Raw genomic sequence first — 24,405 nt, 5'->3', positions numbered from 1 at the left:
GTGTTGAATCTCTTCATTTTTATCACTAAGGTTCTCTCTCCTTAGCACAAATCAACCCCTGCCTACATTACTGAGCAATCTCCTAGTTAGTCTCCCTCCCTTTAACTTTTCATCAGTTTAATCTCTTCTCTAAACTATACCCAGAGTGAGATATAAATATAGATAGATATATAAATATATGTAGATATATTTTTTTGAGAATAAGATGATAGAGGCATTTCTTTTTTTTTTTTTTCCTTTTTTTTAAAATTAGAGGATAATCGCATTATAATATTGTGTTGGCCTCTGCCATACATCAACATAGATCAGCCACAGGTATATATATGTATGTCCCCTCTCTCCTGAACCACCTCCCATCTCCCACCCCCATCCCACCCCTCCAGGTTGAGCTCCCAATGTCACCCAGCAAACTCCCACTTGCCATTTATCCTTCACATGGTAATGTATATGTTTCCATGCCATTCTCTCAGTCATCCCACCCTCCCCTTCCCTGACTGTGTCCACAAGTCTGTTCATGCCCGCATCTTCATTGCTTCCCTGCAAATAGGTACATCAGTACCATCTGTCTAGGTTACATATGCATGTGTATGTACCAGAGAAGGAAATGGAAACCCACTCCAGTATTCTTGCCGGGAGAATCCCATGGACAGAGGAGCCTGTTGGGCTACAGTCCATGGCGTCGCAAAGAGTCGGACACAGCTGAAGTGATTTAGCATGTGTATGTACAATATTAATATACAATATTTGTCTTTCTCTTTCTGACTTATTCTGTATAGTAGGCCTAGGTCCATCCACCTCATTAGGACTGACTCAAATGGGTCCTTTTTCATGGCTGAGTAATATTCCCTTGTATACATGTACCACAATTTCTGTATCCATTCTTCTGTCAATGGACATCTAGGCTGTTTCCATGTCCTGGCTGTTGTAAAAAGTGCCGCTGTGAACATTAGGGTACATGTGTCTCTTTCAATTATGGTTTTCTCAGGGAATATGCCCAGTAGTGGGATTATTGGGTCATATGGTAGTTCTACTTCTAGTTTTCTAAGGAGCCTCCATACTGTCTTCCATAGTGGCTGTATCAATTTACATTCCCACCAACAGTACAAGAGTGTTCCCTTTTCTCCACATCCTCTCTAGCATTTATAGATATTTTAATTTGTAGATATTTTAACGTTGGCCATGCTGACTGGTGTAAGGTGATACCTCACTGTAATTTAGATTTGCATTTCCCTAATAATGAGCAATATTAAGCATTTTTTCATGTGTTTTTTGGCCATACAAACAGCTCAGGTAGCTCAATACCAGAAAAACAAACAACCCAATCAAAAAATGGGCAGAAGACCTAAAAAGACATTTCTCCAAAGAAGATAGAAGCATTTCTCAACAGAAGCATTGCACTTACAGAAAGACAAGGTAGAAGTGCTTTCTATAATGGAAACTCCTTATGGGCATGTAACATAACAGAAATGAAAAATCAAATAAATACATATCATATCAGAGACTTGGCTTGAAAAACTAAAAATCACTCTAAGTGCATTAGTGAGAATCAACAGTGGTTGTAGGAGAGGAAAAATAGGAAAGGAAGAACAAAGATCTGTCAAGACAGTCCTGAAAGATTATTCCAGGGACTTGACAGAAACCACTTTTTAGAGTTTTGTGTAAAAGTTCACTTCAAAATGGTTAAAGTTGTATGTATTTAAGAGACTTGGAATCTTTTCCCCCTGTACGTAGTTGGCACTCAATAAATGTCTGTTTAATTAAATGAATGCTATTGAGACAAGCTTTCTCAATGGTGTCTTCTCTGGTGGCTCAGCAGTAAAGAATCTGCATGTAATGCAGGAGATGCAGGTTCAACCCCTGGGTCTGGAAGATCCCCTGGAGGAGGAAATGGCAACCCACTCCGGTATTCTTGCCTGGAGAATCCCAGGACAGAGCAACCTGGTGGGCTATAGTTATAGGGTTCTAACAGCCAGCCACGACTGAGCACACAGCACATTGAGACAAGTCAGCAGCTATTCCTGGGAGGCCTCACAGGGTGGCACTGCTCTATGGGATCCCCACAATCAAGGAATAGACCCTTAGCTTTGTGGGCCCAGAAACTCAGCTGTGATCAACCCATCCCTGTGTGGTTGTGTTCTAGAGGACTGATGTCAACTTATGAGTGTCTTCTCTTCCTATCAGAAATATTAATACTACATGGAAAATAAAATTACTATTCAGCATTTCCTTGGAAAGCGTGGACTCCGACTAGAGAGAATTAACTGGATGTTTTCGGTGGCTGGTGTTTTCAAGCTCAGATAGTCTGATGCAGCTGTCTTTGCTGTAGTGCACTCTGCCTGGTGAACAAGACAGAAGGCTCGTATCAGCTCCTAAGACTCCCCTGCCCCCTGACAGAGCTGTGAAGAAACTCAGAAATGCTTAGTTGGGCATTTTAAGGCACTGACCCTGTGAAGGCCCAGTTTCAAAGAGAAAAGTACAGACAGAGGAGAGGAGATAGGCCTCACCTACCAACCAACCACCACTTTCTTTCCAGTTGCCCTTCCCTAGGCTCCTAATGCCTCTTTCTTTCCTCTGTAAAGTTTATCCAACTATGTATTTTGACGCCCATGTGTATAATGGTCATATTCTCTGGAGACCATGTACCCAAACCATTTCATTTAAATTTCATTGTCTCTGGGGACTTCCCTGGTGGTACAATGGTTAAGACTCTGAGATTCCACTGCAGGGGTACAGGGTCGACCCCTGATCTGGGAACTAAGACCCCACATGGCGTGGCCAAAAATATAAATAAAGCCATTGCCAAAATTAAAGAAAATTTCTGGCATCTCCAAAATTCCCCATCCTACCGCTTTATAATTTACTGCTTAGAATATGTTGGCCAATGTCAGTCATTACATGTCGATTTGATATCATCTCATTCTTGAAGATTAAACTTTCCTCCTATTTTTTAAGCTATCACTACATACTGCCCACAGAACAAGATACAAAGACAATCTGCAAGTTTTAGTTGGCATTAATCTTTTTTAAAAAAAAAGTGCATTAATATAAATATAAAGGTTCAGAGTAAAGGCATTGTTAGAGGACAATTTTCAAAAGTTGAAACCACAGCTTTCTCAGAGATGTGTAATGGATACATGCCAAACATTTATTTAACTGAATAATGAGGGAGCAAGCAGGCTGGTAAAGTTGGCTTTGAGGAAGTGATAGAAATAGGGGCTATGTAGTCCATGAGAAAAGCAGACTGAAATAAGTTTGTAGTGCCACCTAGGAAGCCCAGCCAATTCCTATTACAGAGGTAATAGTAATTACCTATTGTAGTTGTTTTTCTACAAGATAGAAATTATTTCGATCTCTAGTAGACAAACCTTTGTAAGTTAATGTGTAATCTTACAGTCTGGGCCCTAATCAATAGTTAGTAGAAGTAAACCAAAAGTGGCTTCCCTGGTGCTTCAGACAGTAAAGAATCCACCTGCAATACGGGAGACCTGGGTTCTATCCCTGGGTTGAGAAGATCCTTTGGGGAAGGGAACGGCTACCCACTCCAGTATTCTGGGCTAGAGAATGCCATGGACAGAGGAGCCTGGCAGGCTACAGCCCGTGGGGTTGCAGAGTCGCACATGACTGAGCAACTTTCACTCACTTACAAAAGTCAGTCAAAGGCATATCCCTCCAGGTAATAAATAATCCTTGGATTGACCTATTAGACAGTGCTCCAGGGTCACAGTGAAAGGACACACGGTCCTCTTCTAACCTTGTTTCCAAGTTTTGGTCAATTTTTAGGAAGCGAGTGCTGTGGGCTCTTAAGTTCATCTGGATGAGATGATGTCTAAAAGAAGTCTCAGAACCACGCCTCCCTACCAGGAGTAATGGCTGGGAGGACCTGGGGACTTTTAGCCTGGACAAGACCTAGTATCAAGACCCAAATGTTCAGTGCAGCGTTCTTAACATACAGCCCCGAGGAAATAAGTTTAAGAGTGCAGAGATTTTATGTACAGCATTCCAAAGCAGCAGCTAAAAGGCCGTCACTGGAAAGAAGGGTGTCGACGTGCCCTATGTTCCTCCAAGGGGATGACAGGGCAGCAGCGAAAGTGGGCTCAGACTAAGAAAGACTTCCTTATCGTGAAAGAGTGTCCGCTGGGGCCTGTGTGCCTTGAGAGCAGGAACAACTGTCTGTCTGCACATTCTCGGGCAAGAGCTTGACTATCACGGCGTTATATCAGGAGCAAGTAACGGACAGAGGAGGGTCACGTTTCAGATGAGGACTGGATCAGTCTCATCTAAGATCCCTTACAAAACCTTGATTCTGTGTTTTTGTGAAAATTGAGTTATTGCCCTTTTATTAAAAAGTAAAAAGCACCTCTTCCATGGCTTAACATTTCATATCCTGGAGACAGAAGCCTTATGTTAGTTTTAGTAGCTGTGTGATCACGATAGTTGTTGCAACAAAACCTTTTGATAATTTTTTCTACTTTTAAAAAATGATAATTTACTTCAGTTTTGCCTTTTGTGCAAGTCCTACTCCTGAGAGAAGTGCAGTCACAGTTTTGTTGTTTTTGTTGTTATTTGCAGAGGTAGGGGGGTTGGCTTGTATTTTAATGTGGCTCAATCTCAGTGTCTCAGGTTTGACAGTTTTTTGTTTGTTTTTTTCTCCTTTCTACTGAAGTCATTGAAATATATTTACCCGGTCATTCACATCAGAGGTGTAAATGGATTTTCTAAAGGTTTTTCAGAGACAAAGTCCGTCGCTTTGTGACTTGACTTCTTCAGGTGTTGCAAAAAGAAAGCTTAGCACACCATCTCAATTGCAAGGATGCTAAAACTATGTTTGACCTTGAATCTGCAAAGAGATGGGCAGCATCTTTTGCTAGAAGTGCCCATTCACCACTTCTTTGCTTTATCCATCTGTGTAGGATTTACTTGGGAAAGAGAAAAGAGAAGGAATCAGATCTATTTGAGAGAAAATATCACATTTATTTGATTTTCCAGCTCCCAAGGACAGTTGCATTCCCAGTTTAAATTTTTTAGTTTACCCTTTTCACCATTGATATTTGCAAAATCCAGACTTAATATATATATATATATATCAGCCATGTCACACAAAGGCTTATATCTCAATTTGTTTCATGTCATTAAAAAGACGTACTGAGTTTGAAGCTCCTTTCAAATTTATTCTTCAAATATAAACCCAGGGAAATAGTGTAAGACTGCAAAGGTTTCATTTATACCACTCAGGATCACAGGCTTTGGAGTCAGGCAAATTTGGAGTCAGAGATGCAGTGCCTGACATCGCCTTTTCCCATTTCGCCCAGTGTCTCTGAGACTCAGTTTCCTTCCCTGCTTGTTATTCAGTCACTCAGTCGTGTCCGACTCTCTGCCACCCCATGGACTATAGCCTCCCAGGCTCCTCTGTCCGTGGGATTTCCCAGGCAAGAACACTGGAGTGGGTTGCCATTTCCTTCTCCAGGAGATCTTCTGGACCCAGAGATCAAACCTGCGTCTCCTGCATTAGCAAGCGGATTCTTTACCACTGAACCACCAGAGAAGCTTAGTACCTGCTTCATGGGGTTGTTGTGAGAGTTCCATAAGATAACACACATAAACTTCTTAGTGCTTCTTCTGGTACAACTACTCCATAAATATCAGCTATTTTATTTTATAGTAATTGGAACAGTGGGACTTCCCTGGTGGTCCAGTGGTTAAAGTCTCTGTGCTTCCACTTCAGAGGGTGTGGTTTTGATCCCTGGTTGGGAGTGTAAGATCCCGCATGCTAGCACAGTGTGGCTAAAAAAAAAAGAAGAGAAAATAATTAGAACAACTTCACTAAAATGTGATTATGGTCTCTTGTCAGAATAATGGCACTGTGGCTGACTCATTGCCTAATACAACTGAAAAACAAATTTCAGCATTGTGTAACAGCTAATGAACATGAATAGCCATTTTGAGAAAACAATGAGGAATTCTGAATGTAGAATTAGAAGATTCATTCTATTCACTAGAAAAATTTTCACATCTTAGGAACATGTATCTTAAGTCCTTGTAAGAACTGTTGTGTATTAGTGACCATATACTTGAAATATTCAAGCAGGAAAATCTGCAGATAATAGTGCTCTGCCTTCCAGAACAAGGCCATTTCTAAGAACTGGTAATCAATGGAGGCCAAGATCACACCTCAACTAATTACTACATGTATGTCGCAAGCAGAACCATGTAGGAAACCGTACTGTTTGTTAATCTGCTACTCAGAGAACAGTGCTATAGTAGGGTCAGGTCAGGGTTTGGAGCTGGGCAACACAGGCTCTAGTCCAATCTTTGCCATTTAACTTGCTGTGTGGCTTGGGGCCAGTTTGCTTGACTATTCTGAACCTCAGTTTCCTCATCCATTGTCATTGTTGTTGTTGTTCAGTTGCTCAGTCACGTCCGACTCTTTGCAACCCCATGGACTTGCCAGGCTTCTCTGTCCATCACCAGCTCCTGGAGCTTGCTCAAACTCATGTCCATCAGTTTGGTGATGCCATCCAACCATTTCATCCTCTGTCATCCCCTTCTCCTCCTGCCCTCAATCTTTCCCAGCATCAGGGCCTTTTCCAGTGACTGAATTCTTCTCATCAGGTGGCCAAAGTATTGGAGCTTCAGCTTCAGCTTCAGCATCAGTCCTTCCGATGAATATTCAGAGTTGATTTCCTGTAGGATTGACTGGTTTGATCTCCTTGCAGTCCAAGGGACTCTCAAGAGTCTTCTCATCCATAAAGTGGGGCTGTTGTGAACCCAACCCCGTCAATAGAGGAAGGTCAAATTTTACAATATGCATAAAAGTACTGAAGCAAAATAGCATTAATAGTACTGATATTACAAATACTATTACTAGTCCATTATTGCAAAGAAAATGAAAGGGCACCAAGAAGAACATCAGTCCCCCCATGTTATACAGCACCAGTGTAACTTCTACTCCTCTGATACAAGACAGATGTCTCCAGAATGGTGATGATGCTCAGCCGTCTTCTTGAGTCGAGGCCGGGGGAGAGTTCTTATCCTATCATAGATATCATACTGTTTCTCAAAAACATCATTAGTGCTATTGAAATTCCACAGTAAACACAAATATAAGTTTCTATTTTCTTTAACCTAAATTTAGGTGAACTGATAGATAACAAGGGTAAAACTGGCTCAGTTAATAAGCAAAGTCAAATCCATTCTCCATATACCAAATTATTTACTAACTCATTACACCACCTCGCTCCCTTAAGTTCTCTAACAGTTTGCCAATGTTAGAAGGATCAACTGGAAGCTCCCTCTCCTGGCCCCTAAGACCTTTGATGATCTGGCCTCTGAATCCTCCACCTGATACTTTTCTTTCCTCCCTGCTCAACTTTATAGAGTTTTGCAAAGGTCCTTCACTCTTCCTGGGATACCCTAACCCCCTTTCTGCCAGATCAGTTTTCATTAATTCTTCTAATTAATTAGAACCATGCCTGGCGTGTATAAGTGGACGTTCAATAAACATTTAAACAAATTGACTTGAAATCAGATGGCTCCCACATAGACTAAAATAACCAGATATTTCTGTTTCTGCATGGCCTTGCAAAGTTCAGAATTATTCCTACAGCCTGAATAGATTCCATGTCATTGAAGGACAGTAGCTCTTAAAAATTGTTTTGGCATTTTGTACATGGCACTCTTCTAAACGATGCTGATGAGAACTTGCTTCCTAGACACCGATGGAGCTAAGAAGCCACAATACATGTTTTAATAAATAGACTTTAAAATATAGCACTTAAAATGCAGTATTCCCTATTGCCAATTGCAAAAGTTTGCACAATAAAGAAGCATTTATTCTATTATTTAACAATAAAGCAAGTCGGTGTGTGGATATTCACATGTGTATATGCCTAAGAAAGTTATGGTAGCAATGTTCATATAAGGTAAGCCATTCCTTTGGGCCACAGTCAAAAGAATTTAGTTACTGTAATGACAAAGGGGCTTCCATATATTAATACCAAAAGACCTTTTCCCCAAAAGTAATGGAGAGGTCCCAAAACTGGATCCTGGTCACAGTATTGTCTCTGTCTGTCTCTGTCTCACACACACACATGCACAGACTCACAGACTCTTTGGAATTTTAAAGGTCCAAGTAGATTCACTAATAAAAGGATGAAATGCTTTTTCTTCTATAAATCATAATAAAGTGTTGCAAGATAAAGGAACAACTAAGGTTGCAAATCATCGGCTGCTGCTCTAAAACGGAGACCTGTCATATTAACTCCCAACTCAAACACCTAGTTTTAAAGATTTACCTTTAAGAAACCTAAAAGCTGTATCCTGCCTCATCAACAACAGCCTCAAACTGTTCCCTGTCATCGAAGAAAACAAATCTTTTGCTCCTTCCTGCCTCAGGGAGACAGAGGGACCAAGGTGGTCCTCAGTGGCTGAATTAGATGAAAGACTTGCCTTCCACCATGGAGACATGGAGTCTAATCAAGTGAAATGAGTTTTGAGATCCCAGCTCGTTTCCTCAGGGAGATCAGTTCACATTACAAAATCACGACATCTCATTCATCACAGCTGACGTGGTCTTTGCTCAGGAGAGGACCCCAACTGGGACTAAACCACCTGTCTCCTCTTGAAAGGGGGCACTTTATCCAAGTTAGAGTTGAAAGCCTTGGAGTGAGAAAGCTTGCCAGCTTTCACCCAAGTGATGCATATGCAACATGGAAGGGAACTTAGGCTTGAAAAAGGGAAGACAAGTTGAAGGAAGATTGGTAGTTGTACTTTAAATGATCTGAGATATGAATAACTATACTGGAGATGCTAAGGCCTTGTGGTCAGGAAAGCCAAGAGTGGGGCTCCCTCTTCTTTATCTCCTAGATTTTATTAAACAGAAATAGGAAGGATAAGCATTTCTGTGCATCAGGGTTTAAAACGGCAAAGAAAATCTCCTGCTCTGCAGGCTGATATATGATCATCATTCTCTTTTATTTCTTTCAGGGCATCGTTGTCACGCCCCTGCTACTGCTGCTTTTTGTGAGTATTTTCATGTTGTTTCTAATATCTTTTATTAAAAGCCATCTACAACCCTTTAAGAAAGATATTTAGGGAAAAAAACTGAAATTGAAATCTTTTTACACCACTTGGCATCATATTTTGAACTGTTCTTCCGGGTGAGCTGTACAAAGTCAGAATCTCTGTAGTCTCATAATCACGAACAGCAGCAGGACCCATTTATCAGGCCTCTGACTCCTGGCTAAATCATTAATTATTACAAATTAGCACCCTGTGACATAGGTCAAAAATGTGCTACACTTTATTTTCACATTAGTAAGACTAAAGTGATTACTAATGATCTAGGTTGATAGAAAGAGCCTTGATCCAGGGGACCAGACAAAGCTTAGTTCCCAGTGCTGGTACTGATAGGAAATGGCTCCCTCACTCTGGGGAATATTGCCTCGATTTTTTCACCTGTAGAATGGGAAACAGTAACACCTACCCCAGTCTGCTCCCAGGGATGTGCTTCAGGAAAAGAAAAACTAATATAAGCTACTGGTACACCAGTAGCAAAAGTTGTTCTGAAAATAAGAAAGGCTAATTACCTATCTTATTTCTTTTTTGGCACTAGGCATATGAGAAATTAGATGAGAGATTATAATGAAATTAATGTTATCTCATGCTGAGAAAAGCATATGTAATCATGAATGATACCTAAAATATTTTATGAACTGTGCATTTTTCATACACAACATCTCCCAAATATAAATCACTCCACTCATCACTGAAATAGAGTGGGGATGCGTTTCTAGAAGGGAAATGTAGCTGTTTGACTAGCACTATTTGTCAGTGAATTAAAACTGTGGGGAAAATTTATTTAATTATAGTGTAATTACCCAAGTTGGAATTCAATTAAAGTAATAGAGTGAGGGACTTCATTTCTTACAAGCTGTGTGGGAAGTGAAGAGAAAAAGATGCCTTACTAAACAGTTGGATTTTGCATCTTTCATGAAAGACATTACCTGCCACTAATAATCCTCAGCTTTACCATGCCGTTTGAAACGCCACCTCTGTCCTTAGAAGGTAAGGAGTGTCAATAACCAGATCACTTCCCACAGCATAACAGACCTCATTTATTTAGAATCACCAGTTCAGAATTTGCCATGAGTTACACTGAAAATGAAGTGAATGTTACTTGCGTTCATTGGGAAGAAAAGACTTGGTATGTATCTACCTGCTCACTAAATGTGAGAGCTAGGATCACCCCTCAGTGTTTTTTCCAGGACCTGGGACAGTAACTTCCGAGGCACAGCCCTCAGTGGCCACAGGATGCAGGCCAGCCTGGGGTCCCCAGTGGCAGTGAGCCAGAGAAGCCGTGTAGAGCTGGGCATATACAGAATGTCCAATAGTATGTGGCCTAGGCTTTCTCCATTGCAGAAGAGTAGCATCTCTTACTCCACAACCCTTTGAAAAAGATAACAGTCACAGCTAGGGGGCTGAGACCAAGGTAGCAATTTTGAGTATCTCAGAGTCTGGAGTCTTTTGAGACACTGTTTCAACTTGTGACCAAAGAAGCAAGTGAGAACATTTCTCTCTTTCCTACCTGTTGCCATGCTATAGGCAAGAGGTGCCCCGCTGGTTAATATTAATGGTGTCATGCTATCGCAAGTTTACCCCACTCTTAGACCCTTAGACTTGTGAGCTTTAGTTGGTTCAACATTTTTAAATCATCGAGCTACAAGAATAGTGAAAGAGACCCCAAGACCCTCAACTCAAAAGCTTAATGCCTCCCTTTTGAGCTAACTGGGCGGTTCCACTAGGTTCAATGGCACCATCACACGACTTCAGTGGCTACTTCTATATTACATGACTTAAAATCACTTGCACAGTATATAACAATTTTTGTCTGTTTAGGTTGGTGTGCAGTTTTACAAACAATGGGAATTGCTTAAACACTTGGGTGACCAGGCTTCACTTACTGCGTAGAACAAAAATCTGAATGACTTACATTTCATTAAAAATGTAGTGTTTTTCATCAACAGTTCTGCTGTGGTTAACCCAAATGATACGTTGTATTTCCCTAAAAGATAGGTTGAAGTTCTAATCCGTGTGTGTGTGTGTGTGTGTGTGTGTGTGTGTGTGTGTGTGTGTGTGTGTGTGTGTGTGTCAAGTCGCTAAGTTGTGTCTGACTCTCTGGGTCCCTATGGACTGTAGCCTGCCAGGCTCCTCTGTCCATGGGGTTTCCCAGGCAAGAATACTGGAGTGGGTTGCCATGCCCTCCTCCAGGGGATCTTCCTGACTCAGGGATCAAACCCACACCCTTATGTCTCCTGCATTGGCAGGTGGTTCCGTTACCACTAGCACCACCTGGGAAACCCCTCTACTCTCTAGTGCATCAGAATGTGGCCTTATTTGAAATAGGGGTATTGCAGTTGTAATTAGTTAAGATGATGTCAAACTGGGATAGGGTGGGTCCTTAATCCAACATGACCAGTGAACCAGTGAAGTTGCTCAGTCATGTCTGACTCTTTGTGATCCCATGGACTGTAGCCTACCTCCATGTAGGTAGTCTCCCCCATCTGTGGAATTTTCCAGGCAAGAGTACTGGAGTGAGTTGCCATTTCCCCTTCCAGGGGATCTTCCTGACCCAGGGATTGAACCCAGGTCTGTCGCACTGCAGGCAGATGCTTTACCGTCTGAGCCACCAGGGAAACCAAGGTGACTGGTGTCCTTAAAGAAGACGAGTCAGAGACCCACAGGGAGAATGCCATGTCATGGTGGAGGCGGAGATTAGAGTGATGCATCTGCACGCCAAGGAGCACCAGGGGTTGCCAGCAAACTTCAGAAGCTAGAAGAGACAAGGAAGAATTCTCTAGGGATTTAAGAGGGACCACGGTCTTGCTTGATTGCAGACCTACAGTTTCCACAACTGTGAAGCAATACATTTCTGTTTTTTTAAGCCACCCGGTTTGTGGTGTTTTGTTACGAAAGTCAAAAAAAACTAATACAGCCCATGAAAATTGAATTGTCTTTTTATAATCATTAGAAATGGGAATTTCTAGATAGTCAGGCACAGTAGCTAGTAAAAGCCATTTTTGCTGATGGAATCTCAGTTGTCTGTATTCTCAACATCTTCTCAGAATGTTCCTGTTACTACCTTGCTCCAATTGAATGCTGTCTTCTGATTCATGTTTCTGCTGCTGGCACCTTTCATATTACTGAGCCTTAAAGGGGAATGAGGTGTCTTTCTTGCACCTCATTACCAATTCCAGATCACTTCTCACGCCTTCTCCATAAAATCCCCTATTACCTTTAAAGGTAATGCCGTACACCTATAGTACCTTCTGCTGCTTCTTGTAAACTGTCAGTGGAATGCTAGGTCATGCTCTAAGAGTCTAAAAATATGTTTGCACCTTTCCATTGTCCCTTTTTTAACAATACACTTGGATTGACTCGTGGTGTTTTCAATATTCACATGGTTGACCTTTCCAATACGTTGGCCTCTAAATTCTTGACCCCTTCTCCAATTAGACTGCCTTCCATTTAATCCCAGCCAGTCATCTCTGCAGTCAGACCCTTGACTTATTAGCTGCCAATAACAGCGTCCTTCCATAATCCTATTTTCAAATATCTTCTCCTACTGACACCTCCTATCTTTGTAACTTACTCCACAAATTAAGAATTCTTCAAACTTGCCAGAAGGGCCAGTTTATTTACCTTATCACCTTCACAATGCTTCTAGCAAATCCGCCCTACCTCACCCTCTTATCCTCACATTCCATCTGACCAAGCGTGGATCTCATGGTTCATCACTGTAATTACTTTGTTACATCCACCATCAACAACCTTGCTCATCTTGTATTGCTTCCTGTTTGCCTGGCAAGTGCCAAGTTTGCTTAAATCCAACTTTAGACCTTTTTGTATTCATACCTGAACACACTGGAGCACCCACTCTCATGCTGACTGGTCTCATTAGAAATTCATGACAACTAATTGTAAATGAGCCTGGCAGTCCTACTCCCTTCCCCTAATTAACAGACATTTCCACTCTCTAGAGAATCATTCCACACCTTCTCAAATCTCCATTGCCTCTTTTCTTTTTTCATCTCAACTGATGCAAAAAGGAAATTAACTGATGAAGAAGTCAAAAGCAATCAGACAAATTTATAAGATCCCATCCATTTGTGTCTATATTCTTCACCTTCTCTCCTCTTTCTGTGGATAAATGATCTTTGCTCCCATCTAAGGCTAGTCCCTCCAGTTGTGCCATCCCTTTTCCAACTTGACAACAGGAGCTACACAGATTTCCCTCCTTCTCCTATGTCGTTAAATTTTCTATCTCTTCTGGATCATTTCTATGTGCATGTAAGCATTCTGTCATATTACACATCTCAAAAATTAAATTTCACCCTATCCTATGTGCACTCCACTTCTGTGACCTCTTTTATAACCCAGTTCCTCCAAAAAGCTATTTAAACTTACTCATCACTCATTCAGTAGTATGTGTTGAGTTCTTCCAATATACCAGACACTTTCCTGGGTGCCAAGTATATAGCAATGAGCAAAACAGATATATCTTTGCTTTAATAGAGGATATATACTGGGTTTCCAGGTGGTGCTAGTGGTAAAGAACCCTCCTCCCAATACAGGAAACCTAAGAGACACAGGTTTGATCCTTGGGTCATCCAGATTCCCTGGAGCAGGAAATAGCAACCCACTCCGGTATTCTTGCCTGAAGAATCCCATGGACAGAGATGCCCAGCGGGCTACAGTCCTTGGGGCCTCAAAGAGTCAGACATGACTGAGCCCTACTACTACTTCTTACTACTAGGGTATATACTAGTGGGAAGAAAGAACCAACAAACAAGTAAAAATATATTGTATAAGGTGGGTGCTAAAGAAAAAACAAAGTAAGGAAGGGGAGTGGGTTGGTGTTTGCTATTTTAAACAGGCTGGTCATGGTTAGACTCACTGAGCACAGACCTAGAGGAGATAACAGAGTGAGTGTTCTGGTGGTAGAATGTTCCGGGTGGAAGGAACAGCAAGTGCAGAGGTCCTGAGAGCATGCCTGGTGTCTAAGGCACTGTAGGGAGACCAGCAAGGGGGCGAGTACGTGGAGATGAGGTCAGAGAGGCAGTGGAGGCCAAATGAGAGGGGACCTTAAAGTCCTCCATAAGGCCTTTGAATTGCTATTCAAGAGAGGCTGGAGGCCATGGGAAGAGTTTTGATCAAGGGAGTGGCATGTTTTGACATTCTCTTTAAAATAGTGATTCTGGATGCTGGGTTGAGTAGATTGTTAAGGGGATCGTGGTGGAGATGGGAAGACCAGTTGGAAAGCTAGTACAAGAGAGGCCGTTAACTTGGGCCAGCCTAGTTGAATAAATCTGGTAGGAAGTAGTTTTTTTAATTTCTGGAAAGAACTGAGAGGTTGAATAAAAATTATGAGGGAAAGATACGAATCAAGGGTAACTACACCCCTGTGCAGCTGGAACTATGGAATTGCCATTTATTAAGATAGGGAAGACTATAGGGTTGAACAAATTCAGCCTTGGACATGTCTGGATTAAGATGCCTTTCAGACATCTAAGGAGGGAAGTCAAGTAAGCAGTTGACTATATGTCTGGAATTCAGGAGGAAGGTCTAGACTAGAGATACACATTTGGGAAAGGTCAGCATAGAAATGGATTTTGAGTTAGATTGGATGAGATCACTAAAAAAAGACTAGAGAAAGAGAAAGTATCAGTAGCCTGCATTTGGGGCATTCTAATGTTAGGAGGTCTGCAAAGAAGACCAAAGATATCCAGTTTGCTTGGGAAGAACACCAAGAGATGCTCGGGTCCAAAAAGTCTAGCAGTGAATGTGTTTCAGAAGGGAGAAAGGGGCCAACCACTTCAAATGCTAGTAATAGCTCAGATAAAATAAAGTACAACAGTTGGTGATTGATTCTTAATAAGATGGAGGCCACTGGCAACCTTAATAAGAGCTATTTCAGCAGAGTTGTGGAGGTGAAAGCCTGATTGACATAGGTTTGAGAATGGATGAAGAAAAAAGAGTTAAAGACAGAATTCACTTTGCTCTAAAGTGTGCAGAAAATAGGACAGCAACAAAGTTAGTGAAGGCTCCAGAGAGGATTCTTTTTTAGGTTGGGAAAATTATTAGCATCTGTGTGTTGAGAGGTTCATTTGTATTGATACATTAATCCACTTAAAGAAGGAAAAATTGATACAGAAAAAAAGAGGGGATAATTCATGGATCCCTGTCCACGAGTAGGAGAAGGGGAATGAGTTCTAGTGTGTACAGGAGTATGGCCTCCTAAGCACAGGTAGTTCATCAGAGTAATGAGAGGGAAACCAGGAGATATGAGCAGAGATGTAGGTAAATTGGTTGATGTAAGTATAAGAGCCTGTTGAGTTCTCCTCTGGTCCTATTTTCTCAGTGGAGTGGCAAATAAGGTTAGGAGTAGAAGACAAGAAAAGGCAAGGAGGGGTTGGAGATTTGATGACAAAGGAGAGGACATTTAAAAAAAAAAAAAAGGAGAGGACATGAAATAGTCATGTGGGCAAGTGAATGGGATGCTCAGATGCAATGGGATGGTCCAGCAGCCCCAGGGACCATCCTCAAAATCTCTACACTTGGCCTTGGCTCAGCCTAAATCTCCCCACTTCCCCACTCCCAGATATCCACCCCCGAGGCTCCTTCCCTCACTTTCATCAGATCTCTAGTCAAATGTCATTTTAGGAGAGAGGTCTTTCCTCACTACTTCATGTGAGAGAATATATCATATTATTATTTCCCTCACTCCCTCCCCACCTACCATGCTTCATTGTTGCTCTTAGCACTTACTATCCTGTAACATCTTAATCAGCAGTTAATATGTTTATTATCTCTCTTCCCTAATGACAGCAAAGCATCACAAGATAGTAGAGACTTTATGTTTTGGTCACTGCTGTGACCCAGTGCTCAAAATAATGCCTGGCTGTGGAAGTCACTCACAAGCTTTTTTTTTTTTTTTTTTTTAATGTATTTTCTTGGCCGAGCTATGCAGCATGTCGGTTCTTAACTCCTTGAACAAGGATCTAAACCTCACCCCTTGTACTGGAAGTGCAGTCTTAACCACTGGACCACCAGGGAAGTCCTCACAAGCATTTTTGAATGGATGCTTGGTAAAGGAAAATTGTTTCTGTGCTCAGAGTACTTCTAATGCCAAAGGTATGGGTTTTCCAGAACAACCAATCTTCCGGTTCTCTTGGAACACCAACTGGGTATTCTACAGTGTGATTCATTTTGACACTGACTACACAGATTTAATACATATTCCCTCACAAGTGAAGGGTCCAGCCCCACAAGACTGCCTCTCACTTCAGGTGCCAATCTGAAGTAGTGGTTCCCAGGTTACCCACACTTTGGTCCAACTTAGCTACAAATCAGGGGGTCCTACAACCCCATCCTCAGGTTCAGTAATTTGCTCCCACTATTCACAGAACCCAGAGAAACACTTTATTTACTATTACTGGTTATTTATAAAGGAAACAAATAAACAGCCTGATGAACAGGTACATAGAGCAGGGTCCAGAAGGGTCCCAAGTGCAGAATCTTTTGTGCCATGAAGTTTGGGCTGAGTCTACTCCCTGCGTATGGATGCATTCTCCAACCTGGAAGTTCTCTGAACACTTCTGTGCCAGGTACTGAGGACAAAATACAAACAATGTAACAACACATGCTCTTATCTCCCCATCACTCAGAAAATTATGAGGGTTTCGGAACTTCTGTGGTAGGGGGCAAAAAACAAATTTATTTTTCTTACCATATCACTACATCACAGTTGTGGGGGTTGATAGGTGCCTCTAATCAAAGAATCAGGCCAGGGTGGCTTTTAGGGCTAGTATTTCCTGGTTACCTGCTCTACCTTCAGGGCCTCGTTTCTTACTGTAAAGCCATTTTGAAGGGACTAATTTCACTTCCCTCACTGTCTGTTGTGGGGAGGCAGTGTGGTATGGGGAGAGGGCATCTTGTTTTGGTTCAATCTGCAGTCAGCATCTATTGTGAATAGCAAATTTTCTATAACTCTTCTCAGCCTCAGTTTTCACCTCCATAAAGTAAGAATTTTAATAAGATGAAATGAGTCTGTTTATGGGAAAGCATGTTGTAAACTGTAAAGAATCATCAGGTACTAGTTTTTTTTGTTTTTTTTGTTTTAGTTTTTTTGGCTGTGCTGGGTCTTTTGCTGCTCATGTGGGCTTTCTCTGGTTGCAGCAAGTGGGTGCTACTCTCTGGCTGTGGTGCTCAGGATTCTCACTGCAGAGGCTTCTCTTGTTGCTGGGCACAGGCTGGAGGGTGCTCAGGCTTCAGGATTGTGGCACATGGGCTTAGCTGCTCCTCAGCATGTGGGATCTTCCCAGACCAGGGATCAAACCTGTGTTCCCTGCATTGGCAGGCAGATTCTTAACCACTGAACCACCAGGAAAGTCCAATGCTAGTTACTTAAATTTGACACCTTATAAAAGAAAATAGAAAATAATGCCCAAAAGGATGTTAAGTTTCTGCAAAAGCATGTATCTGATGAAATGCCCCAGTGGTCCGCTTAGTCCAGACCTTAGTGATGGGCTGTGTCTTAAAACTTAAAACTTTCAGATTCTTTAACTATCTTTAGCCTATAATCTTATAAACTTGTATGTAAATGAATCCAGTATTTACCGTGGCTGGCAGTGAGCACAGTGAAACTTCCCGAAATAACACTGTTCACTCCTAAGATTCAAAGTTTTTTTTTTTTTTTTTACATATATCACCTCAGTTTTCTTGATAACACACCTCTGATGTTGGCAGAGGCAGAAATTGTTGTCTTTATTTGTCAGTGGATGTGTATCAAACTGTGGATGTCAAATCTGTAAGGATAAATAAAGGCTTTGTCAGTTTCCCAGGTGGCTCAGTGATGAAGAATTCACCTGCCAATGCAGGAGATACAGGTTCAATCCCTGGGTGGGAAAGATGCCCTAGAGAAGGAAATGGCAACCCGCTTCCATATTCTTGCCTGGAAAATTCCATGGACAGAGGAGCCTGGCAGGCTACAGTCCATGGAGTCACAAAGAGTCAGACACCACCAAGAAACTGAGCGTACAAACTAGCTAAAAACTACACTTATAGAAGTTCATTATTTGAAATTCTATATGAATTGTCCTTCTGAAACAGTATTTCACGTGGTAAGCATCCACTAGATTTTGTTCTCCTGGGCCAGGAACCATGAATATTTTATTCATTAACTTATCTCTGATGCCGAATATTCAACATTTGTTGAAAGGAGGGGAATAGAAAGATAGGTGCATAGTGGTTCAGTTCAGTTCAGTTCAGTTCAGTGGCTCAGTCCTGTCCAACTCTTTGTGACCCCATGGACTGCAGCACACCAGGGAAAAGTGATTAGAGTGATTCAAATGATAAATAAGTGATTCAAAGGTTAGGATCTCAGCCTGATTCATGAAACCTTACTTTGTATTTGCTGTGACAAATAATGTACAGTTTTTTAAATAATGTTCAACAAAACAGCCATTCTTTTATTCAGTGTTTGAATGCCTACTGTGCACTGTGAATATTGCAAACACCAACCTGACGTTGATTCTTCCCTCAAAGAATTTATGATTTAATAAAGAAAATAGAATATATTCACAGATAATTAAAATCCAAAGCAAAAATTATACCACAAGTATAATATTTCAAGGGAGATTACTAAAGAAAAAAATGTTATTCAATAGAAGTGTTTTTTTACAATGAATTTTTTACTGAAAAACTTAAATTTTTTATTTTATTGAAGTATAGTTGATTTACAACGTTGTGTTACTATATACTCAAAGTGACTCAGTTATATATATATACATTACTTTTCATTCTTTTTGCATGATAATTTATCACAGGACATTGCATGTAGTTCACTGTGCTGTACACTCGGGCCTTGTTGTTTGCCCATCCTATATACAATAGCTTGCATCTGCTAATCCCAAACTCCCAGTCCGTCTCTTCCCCACCTCTCCACCTCCCTGGCAACCTCAGGTCTGTTCTGTGTGTCTGTGAATCTGTTTCTGTCTTGTAGATAAGTTCATTTGTGTCATATTTTAAATTCCACATAGAAATGATATCATGTGGCATTTGTATTTCTCTTTTTGACTTACTTCACTTAGTATGATAATCTGTGGTTCTATCCATTTTGCTGCAGTTGGCATTGTTTCATTCTTCTTATGGCTGAGTAATATTCCATTTGTATATGTATATATACACCACATCTTTATCCATCCATTTGTCGATGAGCACTTAGATTGTTTCTGTGTGTTGACTATTGTAAGTAGTGCTGCTATGAACATATGGGTGCGTGTATCTTTTTGAATTAATATTTTGTCTGGATATATACCCAGGAAAGGAATTGTTGGGTCATATGGTAGCTCTATTTTTAGTTTTTTTGAGGAAACTCCATACTGTTTTCCATAGTGGCTGCATCAATTGACATTCCTACCAACAGTGTAGGAGGGTTCCCTTTTTGAAAGAAAACTTCTAATTTGAGGAGAGAGAGAGGTAGATGGAAACTTCTAATATTTCTCAAGGGATGTCCTACTTCAGGGTCTTTTCATGTGCATGGTTCATGATTCTCGGTTATGCCTAACATCACTTGAAACTTGCAAATTTTTCCTTTCTTTTGATGTGGTTTTTCACTAATACTATGTTTACTAGCCATCATTATAGTTTTTTTCAACAGCAAATAACAGAGAAGAATGGAGGAGAGAGCTTTGAAAGCTTGAAACACAGTGTTGTGGGTGATGAAGATGGCGAGGCCCTGGTGCTCAGGCAAGGGCTTAGGCTGTGGGGTCAGGACCAGCCAGCAGGCAGCAAGAAGCTGCCACCTCTGTGGACTCCTGTTCCCCTGAGTCTCCTTAGCAGCTCCCTCACACCTTCTTCCCAGCCTCATCTCGGTGACTGAGGAATGAAAGGAAGCAATGTCCAAACTTCTGTCTTACTACCTCTAAAGTTAAAACAAAGATGGTCAGAAACAACTGTGTTCGTACTATAGAACAGGTCAGTCTAATTCGATGCAGTTGTGATATAAGGAGACCAAATATTGGATGGTGTTGCCATATCTCAAGCCCCATGATTTTGCAGACCATCAGTTTATTTAAATAAGTTCATGCTTGTCAGGGAAAGGTCGGTAGCACTTTGAATTTGTGCCATTAGAATCGCAGATCAAGGCCTCATTTCCCCCCTAGCCACAGAGGTCAACTGACCATCAAGAGCTCTGGAAACGTGTAGAGTGGAAACTCTGCTGAAAGTCACATCCTCAGAGTTATAGATCAGACTGTATTCCCATGTGGGGGGTGTCACATCAATACCGTGTGTGTGTGTGTGTGTGTGTGTGAGCGTGTGTGTGAGTGTGTGCATGTGTGTGTGTGAGTTGCTCAGTTGTGTCTGACCCTTTGTGATGCTATGGACTGTAGCCGTCCAGGCACCTTTGTCCGTGGAATTCTCCAAGGCAAGAATACTGGATTGGGTTGCCATTCCCTCCTCCAGAGGATTTTCCTGATCCAGGGATCGAACCTGGGTCTCCTGCTTTGCAGGCATATTCTTTACCATCTGAGTCACCAGGTCAATACCTGAGGATATTTAATAAACATTTACCCACATGCTTACCCATTCATTAGCATATAAGCTCCCCTTAAGTAAGTGGGAGCACCACCAGCTCTGTTATTATATCAACTGATTTTCTATGACTTGATTTATGACTTGATTTCTTAGAAATCTGGCCCCTCATCAAGCAGATATTTCAATACCATTGTGATAACTGGACATGTATACACACATGTGCACACACACAAACAGGTATGCACAACCCCATGGTGCACACCACACCCTGTTTCTAGGCTGACTGTATGTTCCATTAGTCTGTCTCTTCTGTCACTTTCTGTTTCAGCAGTTTTTAATTCCAGTAGGCTTGAATTCTCACGACACTGTATAGGAAACCTTATTTTTCCAGAGATGAGGGGGAGGTGGCGGAGGGAGAGGTAGAAAAATCTTTATTGAGTAGCTGTTATGTTGTGTGTTAGTTGCTATATGGTACTTTGTGGGGCTTCCTGGGTAGTTCAGCTGGTAAAGAATCCACCTGCAATGCCGGAGACCCTGGTTCGATTCCTGGGTTGGGAAGATCCCCTGGAGGAGGGCATGGCCACCGACTCCAGTATTCTTTCCTGGAGAATCCCGTTGGACAGAGGAGCCTGGCGGGCTACAGTCCACCGGGCCGCAAAGAGTCAGACTGAGCAACTAAGCAACAGAACAGCACACAGTACTGTCTACATAATTACATGTGAGGAGCATGAGTACCTTCAGAAGCAGGTATTATCCTCACTCATATGAGAAAAGTTAAGTTCAAAGAGGTTTTGTGGTTCTTGAGACCGCATGGCTGGTTAGGAACACAGGGCACTTTCGGGCAGCATTCCTTCCTGTTGTGCTTACAAAACATGCCTCCTCGGAGACAGGTGGTTTTATTTATTTTTTTTTTTTAAGATTTTTTTCATGTGGGCCATTTTTAAAGTCTTTATTAAATTTGTTATACTGTTCCTTCTGTTTTCTGTCTTGGTTTTTTGGCCTCAAGGCATGTGGGATCTTATCTCCCTGAAGAGGGATTAAACCCACACCCCCCGCCTTGGAAGCCAAAATCTTAACCACTGGACCACCAAGAAAGCCTCAGACAGGTGGTTTTAAGGCATATTATCAACACTCAGTTACTACTTCCTAGACATGTATATTCTAAGTAACATAGGAAGGATAAATAGAGTGAGGTATAATTATTGCCTTGAAAAGGCTTAAACCTTCTGTGAGTAAATAAGAATAAAGATTATGGAGAAATTTACAGGAAAAATAAACTACCATTCTGTGATTCAGACTGAATTTCATACGAATTCACAGAGGAGCAACGTTAACGTGGGCAGGAGACATCAGTGGCAGCTTTGGAGGCCATGGTCATCATTAGTTTCTCTAGTAATTGGCACCTGTGATAGAAAATCCTCCAACTTTTGATCCTATCAATGTAAACAAAAACAACAAATCCAGTCATTGGTGTCATGCACAGTACTGTTTTTTTTTTTTGTAGTATATGCCCAACGATGGGGGCGTCTCTGAGGGGTCACTTGTGTGTGATGTAGAAAATGTGTGTGTGTGTGTTTGGGTATCAGTCGCTCAGTCGTGTCTGACCCTGCAACCCTATGGACTGTAGCCTGCCAGGCTCCTCTGTCCATGGGATTCTCCAGGCAAGAGTACTGGAGTGGGTTGCCATTCCCTTCTCCAGGGGATCTTCCTGACACAGGAATCGAACACAACACACTGTGGGAAATTCTGAAAGAGATGGGAATACCAGACCACCTGACCTGCCTCCTGAGAAATCTGTGTGCAGGTCAGGAAGCAACAGTTAGAACTGGACATGGAACAACAGACTGGTTCCAAATCAGGAAAGGAGTACGTCAAGGCTGTATATTGTCACCCTGTCTATTTAACTTATATGCAGAGTACCTCATAAGAAATGCTCGGCTGGATGAAGCACAAGCTGGAATCAAGATTGTCGGGAGAAGTATCAATAACCTCAGATATGCAGATGACACCACCCTTATGGTGGACAGTGAAAAGCTGATTTACAGTTTACTGTGGGGCACATTTCACTACGATTTCTGTGTGGTTTGAATAACCAGAACGTACAGTTGTAGTTTCTATCAATTATTGGAAGATAATCTTTTGATCTTATGTTTTAAATTAGCATATAACCCAAAGAAATGTTTTACCTATATTTTTAATCCTTAAAAAAAATCATTTAAAGCCTATTTTTTTCTTTGTTGCTCAGGAAAGGAAAAAGACCATGCATCTAGATATAAAAAGGATCATTTCCTCCACAAACTATACATCTTCCATGCCCATAACCCATCTTTAGTTTGATAAATGCAGCTGAATCTGTACAGCTTTTTAACAACCATATTCTTAATTTTGATATAAATGATAGTCATTTTCCATTGAGCCTGTCGGCTGTTATACATTTCAGCCATTGATTTTGAGTAAGTTATCAGTGCAGTTTGCATGTGTCCCCGTGAGATTAGGGGCAGCAGGAATGAGAGAAGGCTGGACCGCAGTTTTAGGGAGAGATGGGAATCTAAGCTCGGGAGATGGCAGCCGGGACCTTCTCTGTCTCCTGTGTGCACGTCTTGTCTTTGTGACAGGAAGGGGACAGTGTTTATGCGCGTGTCTGTGTGTGGGCACAAGAAAGTTAGATGCAGGGACTTCCCTGCTGGTCCAGTGGTTAAGAATCGGTGCTTCCAGTGAAGTGGGTGCAGGTTCGATCCTTGGTCAGGGAGCTGAGATCCTACATGCCTGGTGGTCAAAAAAAACCAAAACATAAATCAAAAACAGTATTGTAACAAATTCAGTGAAAACTTTAGAAAGTGGTCCACATCAAAAAAAAGTAAGAAAAGATGGAGACCCACTGGTAAGCAGGTCTCCTCCTCTTTCCCTTCCTTGGGGCTGGGCTCTGGGTGGCGGGGGCCGGGGAAGGGCCAGAACTGGGCGGGAAGGGGACGCATCCTGCTCTCTCCGTCAGCCTGCAGTGCCTTCCTCCTGATTTCCTCCTCTACAGTCTGAACTGTAAATACCTATTCTTCTTCTTCTCTGAATGTGGCACTCATGAGAGCAAAGACCAGTCATCGGGGGTGAATTATTTAATACAATAATGTTTTAATAGCTGAGAGGAGACACAAATAGTCGCGGTGCCTGTGGCTAATGGATTTCCCTGGTAGGAGATAAAAGGCTGATTACACAGCAGGGCAAGTGAGGACCTGGTGCGTTAATGACAATTCACAGGTCAGCTCACTTACAGGAGTGATTTAAACGCACCATCTGTTTTCTAACAGTAGGTTGATAACTATGATTTTACAGACAGCCAGCGTCTCTTCATCAAGAACTTATTTGTCTTTCTGAGTCTGGTTAGTTGGGCCCCATAAAATCTCACTGACTGGTCCATCCAGATACTTTCCAAATCAAATAGTTTCTAAGTTGAATGGATCAATAGCAGCCAGTCTTGCTTCATTCAACTCAGCCTTCCTCTGCCAGGTTAGAAAATTAAATCCTAATGCCCTGAAGCAGCCCTTGTATATACTGGATTAGCTTATTCCTTCTCTCTCTTTTTTTTAAAAAACAAAAAAATTATTTATTTATTTGGCTGCACTGGGTCTTCGTTGCAGCACACAGGATATTTGGTCTTCATTGTGGCACATGGGCTCTTGGCTGTGGCTTGTGGGATCTAGTTCCCTGAGCAGGGATTGAACCTGGGCCTCTGCACTGGGAGCTCAGAGTCTTAGCCACTGGATGGCCAGGGAAGTCCCTGGATTAACCTCTTTCTGATACACATACCTCAGTTCTAAT

General features: G+C 41.7%; 1 protein-coding gene across 7 annotated transcripts in view; it reads left to right on the top strand.

Annotated features, from left to right (window-relative positions):
* Positions 1–24,405, top strand: part of SLC10A7 (solute carrier family 10 member 7) — a 290,655-nt gene that overhangs the window by 205,906 nt on the left and 60,344 nt on the right. For 5 of the 7 annotated variants that reach the window (XR_009692903.1, XR_009692902.1, XM_061142451.1 and 2 more), the window contains one exon: positions 8,983–9,018. The exons of the other annotated variants lie outside the window; for them this stretch is intronic. Coding sequence is in view for 3 of the 5 variants with exons in the window: in XM_061142451.1 (XP_060998434.1) it covers positions 8,983–9,018 (36 nt within the window). In the remaining 2 variants the exon portion in view is untranslated. The remainder of the gene's footprint in view (positions 1–8,982; positions 9,019–24,405) is intronic. 7 annotated transcript variants of the gene reach the window in all.

This window comes from Dama dama, chromosome 5 (genome assembly GCF_033118175.1).
Source record: "Dama dama isolate Ldn47 chromosome 5, ASM3311817v1, whole genome shotgun sequence".
Taxonomy (NCBI): domain Eukaryota; kingdom Metazoa; phylum Chordata; class Mammalia; order Artiodactyla; family Cervidae; genus Dama; species Dama dama.
The sequence above is the reverse complement of the archived record's forward strand: the minus strand, read 5'-3'. Positions and strand labels throughout refer to the sequence as shown.